Source organism: Cervus elaphus, chromosome 1, assembly GCF_910594005.1.
Source record: "Cervus elaphus chromosome 1, mCerEla1.1, whole genome shotgun sequence".
Taxonomy (NCBI): Eukaryota; Metazoa; Chordata; class Mammalia; order Artiodactyla; family Cervidae; genus Cervus; species Cervus elaphus.
The window spans coordinates 31,905,457-31,926,188 of record NC_057815.1 but is presented as its reverse complement, the minus strand read 5'-3'; the positions used below and the strand labels follow the sequence as shown (position 1 = coordinate 31,926,188).

At 37.3% G+C, this 20,732-nt stretch overlaps 1 protein-coding gene across 2 annotated transcripts in view; it reads right to left on the bottom strand.

The window, feature by feature from the left end:
- Nucleotides 1-20,732, bottom strand: part of CUL5 (cullin 5) — a 129,665-nt gene that overhangs the window by 67,182 nt on the left and 41,751 nt on the right. For both annotated transcript variants that reach the window (XM_043898309.1, XM_043898318.1), the window contains one exon: nt 11,908-12,007. In XM_043898309.1, the coding sequence (XP_043754244.1) occupies nt 11,908-12,007 (100 nt within the window). The remainder of the gene's footprint in view (nt 1-11,907; nt 12,008-20,732) is intronic.

The following is a 20,732-nucleotide window of genomic DNA, read 5'->3' as shown; positions in this document are numbered from 1 at the left end:
TTGCAGATGACATGATCCTCTACATAGAAAACCCTAAAGACTCTACCAGAAAATTACTAGAGCTAATCAATGAATATAGTAAAGTTGCAGGATATAAAATTAACACAGAGAAATCCCTTGCATTCCTATACACTAACAACGAGAAAACAGAAAGAGAAATTAAGGAAACAATACCATTCACCATTGCAACAAAAAGAATAAAATACTTAGGAGTATATCTACCTAAAGAAACAAAACACCTATACATAGAAAACTATAAAACACTGATGAAAGAAATCAAAGAGGACACAAACAGATGGAGAAACATACTGTGTTCATGGATTGGAAGAATCAATATTGTGAAAATGAGTATACTACCCAAAGCAATCTATAGATTCAATGCAATCCCTATCAAGCAACCAACAATATTTTTCACAGAACTAGAACAAATAATTTCACAATTTGTATGGAAATACAAAAAACCTCAAACAGCCAAAGTAATCTTGAGAAAGAAGAATGGAACTGGAGGAATCAACCTGCCTGACTTCAGACTCTACTACAAAGCCACAGTCATCAAGATAGTATGGTACTGGCACAAAGACAGATATATAGATCAATGGAACAGAATAGAAAGCGCAGAGATAAATCCACGAACCTATGGACACCTTATCTTCGACAAAGGAGGCAAGAATATACAATGGAAAAAAGACAACCTCTTTAACAAGTGGTGCTGGGAAAACTGGTCAACCACTTGTAAAAGAATGAAACTAGAACACTTTCTAACACCATACACAAAAATAAACTCAAAATGGATTAAAGATGGAAATGTTAAGACCAGAGCTATAAAACTCCTAGAGGAGAACATAGGCAAAACACTCTCCGACATAAATCACAGCAGGATCCTCTATGACCCACCTCCCAGAATATTGGAAATAAAAGCAAAAATAAATAAATGGGACCTAATGAAACTTAAAAGCTTTTGCACAACAAAGGAAACTATAAGTAAGGTGAAAAGACAGCCCTCAGATTGGGAGAAAATAATAGCAAACGAAGCAACAGACAAAGGATTAATCTCAAAAATATACAAGCAACTCCTGCAGCTCAATTCTAGAAAAATAAATGACCCAATCAAAAAATGGGCCAAAGAACTAAACAGACATTTCTCCAAAGAAGACATACAGATGGCTAACAAACACATGAAAAGATGCTCAATATCACTCATTATCAGAGAAATGCAAATCAAAACCTCAATGAGGTACCATTACACGCCAGTCAGGATGGCTGCTATCCAAAAGTCTACAAGCAATAAATGCTGGAGAGGGTGTGGAGAAAAGGGAACCCTCTTACACCGTTGGTGGGAATGCAAACTAGTACAGCCACTATGGGGAACAGTGTGGAGATTTCTTAAAAATCTGGAAATAGAACTGCCATATGACCCAGCAATACCACTTCTGGGCATACACACCGAGGAAACCAGATCTGAAAGAGACACGTGCACCCCAATGTTCATCATAGCACTGTTTATAACAGCCAGGACATGGAAGCAACCTAGATGCCCATCAGCAGGTGAATGGATAAGGAAGCTGTGGTACATATACACCATGGAATATTACACAGCCATTCAAAAAAATTCATTTGAATCAGTTCTAATGAGATGGATGAAACTGGAGCCCATTATACAGAGTGAAGTAAGCCAGAAAGATAAAGACCATTACAGTATACTAACACATATATATGGAATTTAGAAAGAAGGTAATGATAACCCTATATGCAAAACAGAAAAAGAGACACAGATGTACAGAACAGACTTTTGGACTCTGTGGGAGAAGGCGAGGGTGGGATGTTTCGAGAGAACAGCATCGAAACATGTATATTATCTATGGTGAAACAGATCACCAGCCCAGGCTGGATGCATGAGACAAGTGCTCAGGGCTGGAGCACTGGGAAGACCCAAAGGGATGGGATGGGGAGGGAGGTGGGAGGGGGGATCGGGATGGGGAATACATGTAAATCCATGGCTGATTCATGTCAATGGATGACAAAAACCACTACATTATTGTAAAGTAATTAGCCTCCAACAAATAAAAATAAATGAAAAAAAAATTAAAAAAAAAAAGAACAAAAAAACAAAACAAAAAAAGGACAGCATAAAAGACCTCTGGGACAACCTTAAACACGCCAACACTTGTATTATAGGGGTCCCAGAAGGAGAAGAGAGAGAGAAAGGACTCAGGAAAGTATTTGAAGAGATAATAGATGAAAACTTCCCTAACATGGGAAAAGAAATAGTCAACAAAGTCTAGGAAGCAGAGAGTCCCAAACAGGATAAACCCAAGGATGAAGACACTGAGACACATAGCAATCAAACTGCCAAAAATTAAAGACAAACATAAAATATTAAAAGCAATAAGGGAAAAATGATACACACACACAAGACATACAAAGGAACTCCCATATGATTATCAGCTGATTTCTCAACAGAAACTCTCCAAGTCAGAAGGGAGTGGCACAGTACATTTAAAGTGATGGAAGGAAAGAACCTATAACCAAGAAAACTCTGTCTAGCAAGGATCTTGTTTAGCTGTGATGGAAAAATCCAAAGCTTTACAGACAAGCAAAAGTTAAGAGAATTCAGCACCACAAAACCAGCTTTACAACAAATGCTAAAGGAACTTCTCCAGGAAGGAAACACAAGAGAAAGAAAAAACACACAAAAATAAGCCCAAGACAGTTAAGAAAGTGGTGCCACCAAGGAAGCCCAACAGGATCATAGCTATTCACAATTATGTTAAATGTAAATGTATAAATACATAAGCAAAAGACATAGACTGGCTAGGTGAATAGAAAAATAAGACCCATATCTACAAGAGACCTACCTCAGATCTAGGGATACTTACAGACTGAAAGTAAACACATGGGAGAAGGCAGTCCATACAAATGGAAATCAAAAGAAAGCCGGAGTAGCAATATTCATATCAGACAAAGCAGAGTTTAAAACACAGCCTGTTATAAGAGACAAAGTAGGACAGTACATAATGATCAAGGGATCGATCCAAGAAGAAGATATAACAATTATAAGTAAATATGCACCCAATACAGGCGCACTCAACATGTAAGGCAAATACTAATAACCATAAAGGAAGAAATTGACAGCAACACAATAATAGTGGGGGGCTTAAACATCCCGCTTTCATCAATGCACAGATCATCCACAGAAAATTAATAAGGAAGCATGGGCCTTAAATGAATCACACATTAGACCTGATAGACCTAAGTGATATTTATAGAGCATTCCACCGAAAAGCAGCAGGCTATAGGTTCTTCTCAGTGCACACAGAACATCCTCCAGAACTGATCACATGCTGGGCCACAAGGCGAACCTTGGTAAACTTAAGAAAACTGAAACCATATCCAGTATCTATTCTGATCATAACACCGAGACTAGAAATAAACAAGGGAAAAGAAACTGTAAAAAACACAAACATGTGCCAGCTGAACAATATGTTACTGAACAACCAATTGATCACTGAAGAAATCAAAGAGAAAATTAAAAAATACCTAGGGACAATAATAATGAAAGCACAACGGTCCAAACCCTAAGCGATGAAGCAAAAACAATTCTAAGAATGAAGTTTACAGCAATACAATCAAGAAACAAGAAAAATCTCAAATAAAGAACCTAAGCTTACACCTAGAGAAACTAGAGAAAGAAGGACAAACGAAATGTAAAGTTAGTGGAAGAAAACAATTTATAAAGATCTTGGCAAAAATAGAGAAACAGAAACAGAGACAAAACAATCACAAAGATCAATGAAACTAAAAGCTGGCTCTTTGAAAAAATAAACAAAATTGATAAAACTTTAGCCAGACTCAGCAATATAAAAAGGGTGAAGACTCAAAGCAATAAAATTATAAATGAAAAAGAAGTTACAACTGACTCCAAAGAAACACCAAGGATCATATGAGACTACTATGAGCTACTGTATGCTAATAAAATGGACAACCTGGAAGAAATGGTCAAATTCTTAGAAAGGTACAGTATCCCTAGACTGAACCAGGAAGAAACAGAAAATATGAACAGACCAATCACGAGCACTGAAATTGCAACTGTGACTGTCATTCAGAGAAGAGTTCACATCTATGCTTCTGAAACTGTTTCAAAAAATTGCTAAGGAAGGAAAACTTCCAAACTCATTCTATGAGGCCCCCATCGCCCTGATACAAAATCAGACAAAGACACCACACACACAAGAAGAAAATTACAGGCTAATATCACTATATCACTGATAAACACAGATTCAAAAACCCTCAACAAAACACTAGCAATTCGTATCCAACAATACATTAAAAAGATCATTCACCATGATCAAGAGGGATTCATCCCAGGGATACAAGGATTTTTCAATATCCGCACATCAATCTATATGACACGTCACATCAACAAGTTGAAGAATAAAAACAGTATGATCATCTCAATAGATGCAGAAAATTTTTCACAAAATTCAGAACCCATTTATGATAAAAACTCTCCAGAGAGTGGGCACAGAGGGAACATACCTGAACAGAATAAAGGCCATATACAACAAACCTATAAGTAACATCATATTCAATGGTGAAAAGCTGAAAGCATTTCCTCTAAGATCAGGAAAAAGACAAGGATGTCCACTTTCACCTTTATTCAACATAGTTTTCAAAGTCCTTGCTACAGCAATCAGAGAAGAAAAGAAAGTAAAGGGAATCTAAATTGGAAAAGAAGTTAAACTGTCACTGTTTGCAGATGATGTAATACTATACATAGAAGATCCTAAAGATGCCAGCAAAAGCTACTAGGGCTCATCACTGAGTTTAGTAAAAGTGCAGGTTACAAAATTAATACAAAGTAATCTGTTGCATTTCTATACATTAACAATGAAAGACTGGAAAGAGAAATTCAAGAAACAATTATATTTACCATCACATCAGAAAGAATAAAATACCTACGAATAAACCTACCTAAAGGGGCAAAAGACTTGTACCCCAAAAACTGCAAGACACTGTTGAAAGAAAAAGACAAACAGATGGAAAGTCATACCATGTTCATGTGTTAGAAGAATCAATATTGTCATAATAACTATTCTGCCTAAAGCAATCTACAGATCCAATGCAATCCCTATCAAATTACCAATAATATTTTTCATAGAACTAGAACAAAAAAATATTAAAATCTATACAGACATATAAGATACGGAACAGTCAGGAAACCTTGGGAAAGAAAAACAGAGCTAGAGGAAATCAGACTCCCTAACTTTGAACTATACTACAAGCTACAGTCACCAAAACAGTATGGCACTGGCACAAAAAACAGAAACATAAATCAGTGGAACAGGATAGAAAACCCAGAAATAAAGCCATGCACTCACGGCCAACTAATCTATGGCAAAGGAGGCACAACTACACAATGCCGAAAGACCCCGTTCAACAAACGGTGCTGGGAAGACTGGACAGCTACGTGCAAAACATTAGACAATTCTTCAACACCATACACAAAAACAAGCTCAAGATGGATTACCCAAATGTGAGACCGAACACTATAAAACTCCTAGAGGAAAACAGGCAGAACAGTCTCTGACACAAATGGCAGCAATATCTTTTTTGATCCATCTCACAGAATAATGGAAATAAAAGCAAAAATAAACAGACAGGATGTACTTAAAATCAAAAGGCTTCACACAGCAACGGGAACCACAAAAAAACAAAAAGAGAGTCCATAAACTGGGAGAAAATATTTGCAAATGATGTGAAATACAAGGGATTAGTCTCCAGAATTTACAAGTAGCTCAGGACGCTTAGCAACATCAAAACAAACAACCCAATCAAATAGTGGGCAGAAGAGTTAAATAGGCATTTCTCCAAAGAAGACATACAGATGGCCAAGAGAACATAAAAAGATGTCCAACATCGCTAATTTACAGAGAAATGCAAACCAGACTATAATGAAATATCACTTCACCACCAGTCAAAATGGCTACCATCAAAAATTCCATAAACATAAATGCTGGAGAGGGTGTGGAGAGAAGGTAACCCTCCTACACTGTTGGTGGGAATGCAAACAGGTAGATACACTATAGAGACCAGTATGGAGGTTCCTTAAAAAGAATAAAAATAAAGCTAGCATATGACCCTGCAGTCCCATTCCTGAGCATGTATCTGGAGAAAAGCGTGATTCATAAAGATACATGCACCTGTGTGCACTGAAGCACTGTTTACAAGAGCCAAGACATGGAACCAACCTAAGTGCCAGTCAACAGAGGAATGGATAAAGAAGATGTGGCCATATATTCCCGGGAATATCACTCAGCTGTTGGAAGGAGTGAAATGATGCCATTTGCAGCAACATGCACAGACCCAGCAGTTGCCACACTGAGTGTGGAAGACAGGAGGAATATCACAGCACATCCCTTCTACATGGACTCTAGAGAGAAGTGATACGAACGAACTCACTGACAAAACAGAAAGACCCACAGACTTAAGAGAACAAACTTACAGTCACCTGTACACACTGCTGTATTTAAGATGGATAGCCAAAAAATACCTACTATACAACACACGGAACTCTGCTCAATATTATGCAGCAGCCTGGATGGGAGGGGAGTCTGGGGAAGAACAGGTTCATGCATGTTTATGGCTGAGTCCCTCTGCTGATCACCTGAAACTACCGCAACACTGTCAATCAGCTATACTCCAATACAACATAAAAAGTTTGAAAAAATGATCTTCAGAAAACTGGCTAGCTCTTTGGAAAAAGAATGAAGTTAGATCCTTACTCCAATTCCAAATAAACTAAGTGTCCAAAATAAAAAGAACTGGCTAATCAGTTTCTGGATGGAGAAATCTATTACAAACAAAACAAGAAAGGTGGAAGATACTATTAAAAAGATTAATAAAGACTTAGAATCTAAATGTTAAAAAAAATAAAAGAAGTGATACAAATAAACTTACTTACGAAACAGAAACAGACTCACAGAGAACAAACTTAAAGTTGCAATGGGGTAGGGGAAGAATGTGGGGAAGGGATAAGTAGGTAGTTTGGGACTGACACATACACACTGCTATATTTAAAATGGTATTTATGTATGGTAGAAACCCATATAATATTATAAAGCAATTATCTTTCAATTAAAAATAAATACAATTTAAAAGATAATAAAATGGATAACCAACAAGGGCCTACTAAAAATCACTATATAATTCTCCTCAATGTTATGTGGCAGCCTGGCTAGGAGGGGACTCTGCAGGAGACAGATACATGTGTATGTATGGCTGAGTCCCTCTGCTGTTCCCCTGAAACTATCATAACAGTGTTAACTGGCTATATCCCAACACAAAATAAAAAGTTAAAAAAAAAACAAAAACACAACCTCACAAACACACAGAGATCCAAATGGAAAAGGAAACTTAGTTTTCATTCTAATGCACTAATTACAAATGTGTTTTGTAGAAAAAAATATTTCCAACAAATAAAGTCTAGGATCAGATGGTTTCACTGCTGAATTTATCAAACATTTAAAGAAGAACTAATACTAATCCTTTTCAAACTCTTTCAAAAACAGAATAGGAGGGAACACTTCCAAACTCATTTATTAGCTTAGCATTTACCCTGATGCCAAAATCAGACAAGGATGCCAAAAGAAAATTACAAATCAGAATCACTGATGAATGTCGATATAAGGAATTCTGGAAAAAAAAATCAGCAAGCCAAATTCCACAGCATCATACACCATGATCAAGTAGGATTTTATTTCAGGCATTCAAGAATGGGTCCACACTTATAAATTAATGAATGTGATACACCACATTAACAAAATGAATTAAAACCATGATCATCTCAATGGATGCAGAAAAAAGCATTTGACAAAACTCAACACATATTAATGATTAAAAACTTTCAACAAAGTGGGTATAGAGGGAATGTACCTCAACTTAATAACGGCTGTATAGGACAAGCCCAGCTAACATTATATTCAACGGTGAGAAGTTGAAAGCTATTCTTCTAAGATCAGGAATAAGACAAGGATGCCTACTCTTACCTGTCCTGTCCAACACTACTGGAAGTCTTATCCAGAGCAATTAGTTAGGAAAAAGAAATAAAAGGCACCCTAATTGGAAAGAAAGAAGTAAAACCACCACTACTTGCAGATGACATGATACTATATATATATAGAAAACACTAGAGACTTCATTAAAAAGTAATAAATAAATTCAGTAAAGTTGCAGGATAGAAAAATCAATATATAAAAATCTCCTGAGTTTTTATACACTAATAACAAAATATATTAGGGGGAAAATATCCCAGTTAAAATCTCATCTGAAAGAACAAAATGTCTAAGAATATTAATAAATTTAAGAGGTAAAGGACCTACACTGAAACACTGATAAAAGAAACTAAGACACAAATAAATGAAAAGATATTCTGTGCTTACAGATTGTTAAAATTCTATTGTTAAAATGTCCCCACTACTCAAATTAGTATAGGTTTGGTATAATACCTATCAGAATTCTAATGACATTTTTCACAGAAATAGAACCAAGAATACTAAAGTTTGTATGGAACTATAAAAGACCCTGAACAGCCAAAGTAGTCCTGAGAAGTAACAAAGCTGGAGGCATCATGCTTCCTGACTGCAAACTATTTTACAAAGCTAGTAATTAAAACAGGATGGTACTGTCATAAAAGGGTCTTCCCTGCTGGCTCAGCAATAAAAATTCTCCTGCCAGTCCACAGTGTTACAGAGTTGAACATGACTTAGCGACTAAACAACAACAACAACAAATGGAACAAAGTAAATACGTTGTTCAACAAAGTTTTTGGTGAAAATGAAAAATGTGTCTCTTATTTTTACTTAAAAACCAAAGGAAACTTTTGGCTAACAATACAGTATGGTGCCTACAGTTAGTAATAGAGTAGCACACATTTGAAAGCTACTAAGAAAAGTAAATCTTAAAAGTTCTCATCATAAGAAAAAAATATGTGTGGTGATGGATATGAAGTAGACGTATTATGGTGATCATTTTGCAATATGTACATATCATTTTACAAAATATACAAATATCAAATAACTATGTTTTATACCCAAAACTAGTATATGTCAATCATACATAAAACAAAACGTGCACAAATGTTCACAGCACCATTATTCAAAATAGACAAAAAATAGTAATACTCCAATGTCTATCAACGACAAATAGGTAAACAAAATACAGCACAGTCATACAATGGAATAGGTCTTTCCTGGTGACTCAGTTGGTAAAGAGTCTGCCTGCAATGTGGGAGACCTGGGTGCAGTCCCTGGGTCAGGAAGATCCCCTGTAGAAGGAAATGGCAACCCACTCCAGTATTCTTGCTTGGAGAATTCCATGGACAGAGGAACCTGGTGGGCTACAGTCCATGGGATCACAAAGAGTCAGACACACAACTAAGTGACTAACACTTTCACTTGAATGAAATAGTGCTAAATCGTACAACATAGATGAAACCTGAAAAACATTACTCCAAGTGAAAGATGTCAGTCATAAAAGGCTAAATATTATAGGATTCCATTCATAGGAAATGTCTAGAATAAATGAATCCCAGGAACAGAAAGTAGATCACGTTTGCCAAAGGGAAGGGGGAGTTCATGGGGGAGTAACTGCCAATGGGTACAGAATTTCTACTAACATCCGCGCTGATGTATGTGCTTGTCACTCAGTCCTGGACTCTCTGTGACCCCACGGGCTGTAGCCTACCAGGCTCTTCCGTCCATGGAATTCTCCAGGCAAGAATACTGGAGTGGGTTACCATTTCCTTCTCCAATCTGGGCTGATAAAAATATTCTAAAATCAGGCAATAGTTATATAACTTAATGAATATACTAAAACACACAAAATTATACAAGTTTTAAAAGGAATTTTCTGGTATGTAAATTTATCTCAATTTTTTAAAAAAAAGATGCTAATCTATTTCTCCACTACTGGACTTCAGCAGGTTCTGTGATTAACTATGACCAACAGAATGCTGCAGATGTGACTCTGATACTTCTGAGCCAAGATCTCAAGAGGTTTGCAAGACTCCACTATCACCTCAAAGACTGGTTTCCTTGAGAACGAGAAACCACATGAGGGGGAAAAAGCCCCAGAAGGAAGCCAGTACAGTACCAAACACCAGAAACACGAAAAAAGCTCTCTTAGACCATCCAGTCCGTGCAGATCCACCACCTTACTGCTGCCACATTAATAAGCTCAGGCAAAATCTGGTTTTTGAGCCTAGCCCAAAATCCTAAGCCACAGAATTATGTACAAATAGAAGAGTTATGTTCATCTTTAAGAAGAAAAAAATTCAATATCCTAATAACTTTCTAAGCACTGCACATTTATTTTTACTTCCCTTTTATGTCATTTAAAACATTTTATTGCTCACTACCTGTCCCATTTGGGAGATTTGGTTCTTCCTAACAAGATAAGCTCAATTAATCTAGTAATTGAGTTTACTAAACTCACAAAGCTAGATCTTCTTAGAAGTTTTAAAAATGTTTTAAAATTATATACTTATGTCTGGCACTGCTGGTCCTGAAATTTAACTGCTCTGAATTACTGATGCTAAATCCTAGCTTCAAGTTCTTGCTAAGGCCTACATTCCAAACTTTTTCAGATCAAGATACAGTGAAACACTGAAGATGTTTTGTTTTCTAGTATGAAATATATTTCTAAATATTTCTAAGATGATTCTTTCTGAGCCTATTTCCAGAAACTAAAGAATAATACTTTATTGCTTTGAAATAAACATATAATTTATCTTCATCAAAAGTTATAAACAGATAAACTGATATGCTTTCCAATGCAAGCAGAAACCGTTTTTCCTTAAACAGTTCTAGAAAAATTTATGTTTCGGTTAAATTGTGATACTGAAACATTTAATTTTTCTAAGCAAACTTGAGATGATTTATTTTCATTAAAAGATAATTTTCTCATAATTTTATAATTTTCTCATAAAACTCTAATTTTTAAAAAATTACTGATCAACATGGCAGAATTAATGGTATCAACAATAAGACATTTCATTTTGTAAGTAATATCCAATGTGACATCATCCTTATTTTATCAGAATTAAATACATACCAATCATATATTCAATTTCAGTATCTTCCTTCAAGTCATACATTCATTTTTAATTTCTAACTGCTAACACATTAATATTCAACAAAATTTCTAACATACTTTTACTAATGTTGTACAAGATAATGATGCAAAAATTCAAATAAAGAATAAGAAATTCTAACTCTATTTTTCAAACTTTATTTTATAGAAAGGAAAATAACCTTATGTTCTTAGGCCATTCTTCAAAGTGATAAACAATGCATCGGTGATGCCAGAGTTGATCTGAAGTAACACTTTACCTCTGCATTAATTTTTCCCAAAAGACAAAAGTGTCAGTAAAGACAAAACAAATACCTAATATACCTAAATGAGCTCTGCCTTCATTTTAATATTACACATTTGTACACAGTGTCAGCCCAAGAGTACTGAATTCAGCTCAGCAGCAGCAATGCAAAGGACGGCCCAAGGATTATAGTCAGACAATTAATCAGAGTTGAAGACAACTACTGTCAGCCTGGAAAGTGGTATTAATTGTGAGGGAAAAAAGATTTATGTGGACTGATGTGTGGCCAATAACAATGGTGGGGGGATTCTAAAGTATGTATAAGAATGAAATTCTTTATAGCATCTTTTAATTGAGGTAACTAAATATTCGTTTGAAAGAAATGCCACTGTGGGAGGAGAAAACAATAAATGACTCTCATTTCATTAAAAAATTTTAACTAGCAAGTGTGTCAAAAGTTCATGTGATATTTTAAAATTACTTCAGGATGATACTCTGAGTAAAAGTCTTAAACAATATATAGACGCAAAACTTACTGCCTGTGCTTGCTTAATAAACTCAAGAATATCTTCTTTTAAAGCCTGATGAATTTTTGCTGGGCCTTTATCATCCCAGAGACAGACTGCATGTACATCCCTGTAAAAAATAAAGCAGGTAAACAAACATTAACACTGGAACAAGAACAAACACAAAACTGTTTTGTTTCAATATGGTTTCCACGGACCATGAATTCATTTATAAGAACCAAGCACTCTTTGTAAGCTTTCTCATACAGGTACACTTGCTTCTATTTTTATTTTCTTTGTTACTGTTTTCCTTAAATCTTTGCCACTTTATTGATTAAATTCATAAATTACAAAAGCATCCCCCAATCAAACTTCCAAAGTTAAATACCACCAAAATTTTCTTGTGCAAAGACAAGTATAAATTCTTTAATATATAACACAATATATATATACATATAAACTATCCATTTTTAGAAAATTAGTAATTTAAATACTATTACAACAAAACTCCAAATTTCTCCCAAATATTCATCACATTTACACATCAATTATCACCGTGCCTCCTTTACTTAGAATACACATATACTCACTGCTGATTCACGTTACTGTACAGCAGAAACTAATACAACATTGTAAAGCAATTATAGTCCATTTAAAAGATAAATCTAAAACAATTAAGAAGAAAAAAAGAAAAGAATGACTATTTCAACTTTCTAATACAATAAAATACAAAATTTAACTTTTTGGGAAAAAAAAAGAAACAAAATATAATTGATTCAAATAAATAGAGGGCTTCTCTGGCAGGTTGGTGGTAAAGAATCTGCCTGTGTTTGATCACTGGATTGGGAAGAGTCCCCTGGAGAAGGAAATGGCAACCCACTTCAGTATTTTTGCCTGGGAAATCCTATGGGCACAGGAGCCTGATGGGATACAGTCTGTGGGGTCACAAAAGAGTCAAACATAACTTAGCGACTAAACAACAACAAAATAAACAGAAACAAAAGCTCTTTAAACACTAAAGCTGACATATTTGACCCTAAAGGTCATTCATTACAGAAACATATTTAATATTAATACATGTTCACAGAATGAGTTTTTTAATTACTACCTAGTAGAGCAGGGAAACGTTACAAAAGCTAGAGTCTTAGACTGTGTGTGTGTGTGGGTGTGTGTGTGCGCTCACACGAGCACTTAGTCGACTCTCTGCATCCCCATGGACTGGGGCCCCACAGTCTCCTCTGCAGAATTTTCTAGGCAAAAATCCCCTAGAAAAGTTGCCATTTCCTTCTTCAGGGGATCTTCCCCATCCAGGGACTGAACCCCAGTCTCTTGTGTCTCCTGCATTGGCAGGCAGGTTCTTTATCAGCTGAGCCACCAGAGAATATAGTCTTATAGTGGGGCTTCTCTTACTCAAAAAATGTTCCCCAGTACTTTATAGAGCCCTATATACATTTTAAAACCTACATTATGATTAAAAAAAAAGCATTAAAAAAAGGCCAAAAAAATTATCTCTAGAATTCTAACATATAATAATAGCCAAATAGTTTGTTTTATATTCAGATTCTTAGGGGTATAATCATAACCCAAAGTTTTGTCTATATATTAATTTGAACTTGCTTTCATCATTTGTTAAATTCAGCTTAATAGTGGCATCTGGTCCAGAGTAGATGTAGTTAAGCACACAAATATTTGTTAAATAACAACATAAGAGGTAACATCCAACTGCTTGTGCTGTGCTAAATCACTTCAGTCGTGTCTGACTCTTTGCGACCCTATGGACTGTAGCCAGTCAGGCTCCTCTTCCATGGAACTCTCTAGGCAAGAACACTGGAGTGGGTTGCCATGCCCTCCTCCAAGGGATCTTCCCAACCCAAGGACTAACCCACGTCTCACATCTCCTGCACTGGCAGACAGGTTCTTCACCACTAGCGCCACCTGGGAAGCCTCATCCAACTGCTTGTGTGTCAGCTGCTCAGCTGTGTCAGATTCTTCGCAACCTCGTGGATTGGGGCCCACCAGGCTCCTCTGTCCATGGGATTTCCAGGCAAGAATACTCAAGTGGGTTGCCATTCCCTTTTCCAGGGGATCTTCCTGACCCAGGGATTGAACACAGGCCTCCTGCATTGAAGGCAGATTCTTTACCATCTGAACCACCAAGGAAAGCCCTCCAACTGCTTACGATATGCTAAATACTATTCTAAGTTGTTTTAACTCAACCTTCACAGCAACTCTGATATAGTACACTTTAATTGCTATCTTAGAGATGGGAAAACTGAGGCAGAGAAAGGTTATAAAACATTCCCAAGATTACACAGCTAGTATACAGTGAACACAGGCAACTGGGCTCCAGAGCCCACATCCAACTGTTCCCCTTAATTTATTCCTGCACCTCTCCAATCCATCCAACAGTAGCTAAAGTGATCTTCATAAAATTCAAATTACATCTTATTGCCTCTGTATTTGTGGCTTTCTAGGAGGCGCCAGAGGTAAAGAACCTGCCTGCCAATCCAGGAGACTTAAGAGACTCACAGTTCGATCCCTGGGTCAGGAAGATCCCCTGGAGGAGGAAATGGCAACTCACTCCAGTACTCTTGCCTGGAAAATTCCATGGACAGAGGAGCCTGTCAAGCTACGGTCCATGGGGTCACAAAGAGTCAGACACACTGAAGTGGCTTAGGACGCATGCCCACCTCTATATTTAAAATCTTCCAATGGTTTCCTACTGTTCTTTGAATAAAGTACAAAATAATTAACTGACCTCTGTAATACCTCTGCAGTCTCCCTTCATGGCTAAAGAAATATAGAGTTTAAAAGAAAAAACTGATACAAGAATAGATTGATTATATTTCAATAAGTTTACAACTACTAAGCCTATAAACACAAGATGGTTTAGGAACCCAAGGCAAAGGAAAGGGTGGAAATGAGAGATAAAGAGAAAAGGGGCAGACTCCCTGGAAGAGTTGTTTTCTAAGTTTATCTCAAAGAACAAGTGGGATTTTGCCAGACAAACGTGTAAGAGGGTGAAGGAAGGCTATTTTATGAAAAAGTCATAATGTGAGTAAAGAACTGTAGATCACTAGGGTGTACACAGTGAACTATTAACCACTCAATGTGCATGTCAAGTGTGAAACAAGAAACTGGGCAAACTTTTTTTTATTCAATCAATGTTATTGTATCCATCACCTAAGTGTCTCTGCAATTTGGACATTTCCATCCATCACCACTCCACAATCAAAATTACCATCTTCTCTTACTTAATTTACTGTAACACAAACTTGCATGTATTGACTGCCAAGGACTTTACACATACTGACCTATGTATTAGTTTAGGTCTTCTGAGAAACAGCCGGGATCAGACATGGCAAAAGATTTGAAGGTAATGCCTGTGAGGGCTTCCCAGGTGGCTTAGTGGTAAACAATCCTCCTACCAATGCAGGAGACACAGACTTGATCCCTGGCTCGGGAGGATCCCCTGGAGAAAGAAATCACAATTCACGCCAGTACTCTTGCCTGGACATGACCATGGACAGCAATGGCTACAGTCCATGGGGTCACAAAGAGTAGGACACGACTGAGTGGCCAAGCATGCATGCAGTGTCTGTGGGGGATGGTGGGAAGTGAGCTACATGAAGCTGGGCAAGAGAAAAGCCCACAGTGCCAGCCTGAGCCCTGTGGGAAAGAGTAGGAAGAAAGGAGGTTGAGTACCAAGAGTCTTAAGACTACAGTTGCAAGAACATTTTGCAAAGAAAGTTTTGAAGAGTTTTGGAGCACAAGTCATCCATTAGAGGAGTCCCCTAGTTCTCTAAAATAGGACTACCTTAGTATCCCTGCTTACTCAGACCCACTTGGCACATGCTGGAAAGGCTCAAATGTGACTTGCGTCTCTTAAGGGCAAAAGAGAATGGTATGGCTTTGGGTACCCAAGAAAGAGCCAAACTTGTGATCCACATGTCTTCTCCAGCTCCCTTTCCTCAACTTCCAGGTACTTCTGTACGTTGTTACATCATGGAAGAAGATCGTTAATACACTCTTTCCTATTTGAAACACAATACTTCTCACCACCACACGACAGAATATGTTGAGGCTCCTGGCAAATTCTCATACACATTTTGAAGAATATAATATATACTGTGCTGGCCAAGAAGTTCATTGGGTTTTTTCTGTAAGATGTTATGGAAAAACCCAGAAGAATTTTTGGCTAATCCAATTCTTGAGCAGTATATGATCATACCCTTAAAGTCCTTTATGTTCCTCTCTCTAATCCTACTCTCTCATTCCTCCCCAAAAGTAACTAAGTCTGAATTTGCTGTTTTGGGTTTTCAAGTTTTACAACATACTATGAGGGTTTCTGATTACAGAAATATATCAAATGATAATATTTTCAAATAATTTTTTTACTCAACATGCTTCTGATATTTACCCATATAAGTGCCTGTAGTTCTGGTTCATCTGTTACATCAAATGGCACTTCAACATAAAAGGGAAGGAATTATGGATGAGCAATAAATGTCTGAAATTAAGTCTGAATGAATAAGAACACACTCTCTTGGAACATATAACCAAAGTGCTTTTAAAAAGGGACCTGTTGGTCTTCGCAGGTGGTCCAATGGTTAAGAATCCACCTGCGAATGCAGGAGACCTGACTTGGGAAGATCCCACTTGCCGCAGAGCAACTAAGTCCATGTGCCACAACCACTGAGCCTATTCTCTAGAGCCCACCATCCACAACTAATGATCCCTTGATCTGTAACTAATGAGCCTGTGTGCCTAGAGCTCATGCTCCACAACAAGAGAAGCCACCGCACCACAACAAAGTATCCTCCACTCGCCACAACTAGAGAAAGCGCATGCACGGCAACAAAGACCCAATGCAACCAAAAAATAAATATTTTCTTAAAAGTAAAGGAAATTGTTTATAAATACTTCAGTTCAGTCCTCAGTAGTGTCCGACTCTTTGCGACCCCATGAATCACAGCACGCCAGGCTTCCCTGTCCATCACCAACTCCCGGAGTTTACTCAAACTCATGTCCATCAAGTAGGTGATGCCATCCAGTCATCTCATCCTCTGTCGTCCCCCTTCTCCTTCCGCCCCCAATCCCTCCCAGCATCAGGGTCTTTTCCAATGAGTCAACTCTTCGCATGAGGTGGCCAAAGTACTGGAGTTTCAGCTTCAGCATCAGTCCTTTCAATGAATACCCAGGACTGATCTCCTTTAGGATGGACTGGTTGGATCTCCTTGCAGTCCAAGGGACTCTCAAGAGTCTTCTCCAACACCACAGTTCAAAAGCATCAATTCTTCGGTGCTCAGCCGTCTTCACAGTCCAACTCTCACATCCATACATCACTACTGGAAAAACCATAGCCTTGACTAGATGGACCTTTGTTGGTAAAGTAATGTCTCTGCTTTTTAATATGCTGTCTAGGTTGGTCATAACTTTCCTTCCAAGGAGTAAGCATCTTTTAATTTCATGGCTGCAGTCACCATCTGCAGTGATTTAGGAGCCCAAGAAAATAAAGTCAGCCACTGTTTCCCCACCTATTTGCCATGAAGAGATGGGACCGGATGCCATGATCTTAGTTTTCTGAATGTTGAGCTTTAAGCCAACTTTTTCACTCTCCTCTTTCACTTTCATCAAGAGGCTTTTTAGTTCCTCTTCACTTTCTGCCATTAGGGTGGTGTCATCTGCATATCTGAGGATATATTTAAAAAGTCAAGGAGCTGGGAAATGGGAGAATGATGAAGTAAAAACTTTTTTTAAGGTTTTAAGTGGAGAGACAGAAAGGATGAAAAAAGAAGCAAGAGGTAAGAAGTATTTCATAGGTTTCAACTTCCTTAGGTTAAAAAGAAAAGAGAAATAGTGTGACCATGATGCAAAAAATAGGTATTCTGCTTTTAATTAACAGTAGTACCATACACTACTTTTTTTTTTTTCCACATGGCAGGACATGTGGGATCTTATTCTCTGACCAGGGATTGAGCCACTGACCTGGTGTCTTCTGCAGTAGAAGCATGGACTCTTAACCACGAGGGGAGGTCCAATACCATACACTTCTGACTGACAGCAAAAAGCAGAGAGGAGACACTAATGGAAGCAAACTTTCAGATTAACAAAGAAAGGAAAAGAAAAGTGAAGAAACAATAGTATTTAATAAGTGGTAAATTTATAGAAGGAATAGAAAGTATATCAGTTATAATATTAAATCTAAATAAACCATCCCATTAGAAGAGAATATACCTTTCAAAAGGACAGATTCTATGATTCTGCTTTATGAGGTACCTAGATAAATTCACAGAGACAAAAAGTAGAATAAAGGTTACCAGAGGCTGGGGGAAGGATGTACAGGTATTGTTTAATTGCTACAGAGCCTCTGCTTGGGATGTCAATGTTTTAAAAATGGAGAGTGTTGGTATTTGTACAACACTGTGAATGAACTCAATGCCACTGAATCATACACTTGAAAATGGCTAAAATGATAAAATTTTATGCAACGTACAATTTTACCAAAAAAAAAAAATTTAATGGCTTAAGAGATACTGCTACTGCTACTGCTAAGTCACTTCAGTCGTGTATGACTCTGTGCGACCCCATAGAAGGCAGCCCACCAGGCTCTGCCGTCCCTGGGATTCTCCAGGCAAGAACACTGGAGTGGGTTGCCATTTCCTTCTTGAATGCATGAACGTGAAAAATGAAAGTGAAGTCGCTCAGTGTAGGCAAGTATAAATTGAAAGAAAGTAGAGTGGCAATATTAGCATCATCCAAAGAAGAATTTCAAGTTATAGGATTAGTGATAGGAACATCATGTAATGATAAAAAAGCATCATTTATTAATGTATGTCCATTTATTGACACCAAAAATATACATAGTAAAATACAAAACAAACAGAACTGTAAAAACTTGACATATTTGAGTACTTTAATAAAACATCCTTATATCAGGAGGATGAAAACATTAAGCTCAGTCAACAATGGCTTAGATTACTGGATTCTTTTTCTTATATAACAAGAAGTTTAGAAGTAGGAAAAGGCTGGTGTTTTGTTCAGAGACTCATCAAGACCTTTCTCTCTCCACTTTGTCACTTTAGCATGTTAGCCTACGACTGGTCAAAGGCGGAAAGGGAGTAGGGTGCCGGGCACATTAGTTAAATTCATCTGGAAAGCAAAAAACTTCCCAGATGCCCTCCCACAGGTGTATTTGCCAGAATGTGTAATGTGCCCAGCCACCTTAGCAGCAAGAAGTGAACATTACATTATCCAGCCTCTATAGTGGGAGGAACACAAGGCAAAGGTGTAAGGCCCAGCCAATCAACAGTGTCTCCCAGAGAATCTCTCAACATTTAAAATCTAGAAGAAAAAAATTAAAGACACACAGGAATTTAAAAATACAATTAATGGAGGAATTCCCTGGAAGTCTCTGTGCTCTCACTACTGAAGCCTCGGGTTCAATCCCTGGTTGGGGAAATTAAATCCCATAAACCAAGGGGCACAGACAAAAAAAAAAGTTAATGTCTATGATTTACTAGGCAGAGATTCTTGCAACTCACAAAAAGATAAAGTTTTCCTAATAGCACAGGAAAACACACAAAATTTTTAAAAAATAATTTTATAGGCTGTTTCACTGATTATAATCCATAAATAACTAAATTAAAACTATATAGAAATTTCAGTTCCTAGATAATGCATGGATTAAAGAAAAAACAAAAATTACTAACAATCAAGAAAGAAAAACATTTCATACCACAAAACCTATGGTGACCATAAAAGTAGTATTAAGAAAAAAATACAGGAGGCAGGGATCAAGATCATCCCCACAGAAAAGAAATGCAAAAAGGCAAAATGGTTGTCTGAGGAGGCCATACAAATAGCTGTGAATGGAAGAGAAGCAAAAGGCAAAGGAGAAAAGGAAAGATATACCCATTTGAATGTAGAGTTCCAAAGAATAGCAAGCAGAGACAAGAAAGCCTTCCTCGGCGATCAATGCAAAGAAATAGAGAAAAACAACAGAATGGGAAAGACTGTGCCAAAGCCTTTGACTGTGTGGATCACGATAAACTGTGGAAAATTCTGAAAGAGATGGGAATACCAGACCACCTGACCTGCCTCTTGAGAAATCTGTATTCAGGTCAGGGGCCAACAGTGAGAACTGGACATGGAACAATAGACTGGTTCCAAATAGGAAAAGGTGTGCGTCAAGGTTGTATATTGTCACACTGCTTATTTAACTTGTATGCAGAGTACATCATGAGAAACACTGGGCTGGATAAAGCACAAGCTGGAATCAAGATTGCCGGGAGAAATACAAATAACCTCAGATATGCAGATGACACCACTCTTATGGCAGAAAGTAAAGAAGAACTAAAGAGCCTCTTGATGAAAGTGAAAGAGGAGAGTGAAAAAGTTGGCTTAAAGCTCAACATTCAAAAAACTTAGATCATGGCATCTGATCCCATCACTTCATGGCAAATAGATGGGGAAACAGTGGCTGAGTTTATTTTCTTGGGCTCCTAAATCACTGCAGATGGTGACTGCAGCCATGAAATTAATTAAAGATGCTTGCTCCATGGGAAAAAAGTTATGACTAACCTAGACAGCATATTAAAAAGCAGAGACATTACTTTACCAACAAAGGTCCATCTAGTCAAAGCTACAGTTTTTCCAGTAGTCATGTATGGATGTGACAGTTGGACTATAAAGAAAGCTGAGCGCCAAAGAATTGATGCTTTTGAACTGTGGTGTTGGAGAAGACTTTTGAGAGTCCCTTGGACTACAAGGAGATCCAACCAGTCCATCCTAAAGGAAATCAGTCCTGAATATTCATTGGAAGGATTGATGCTGCAGCTGAAACTCAAATACTT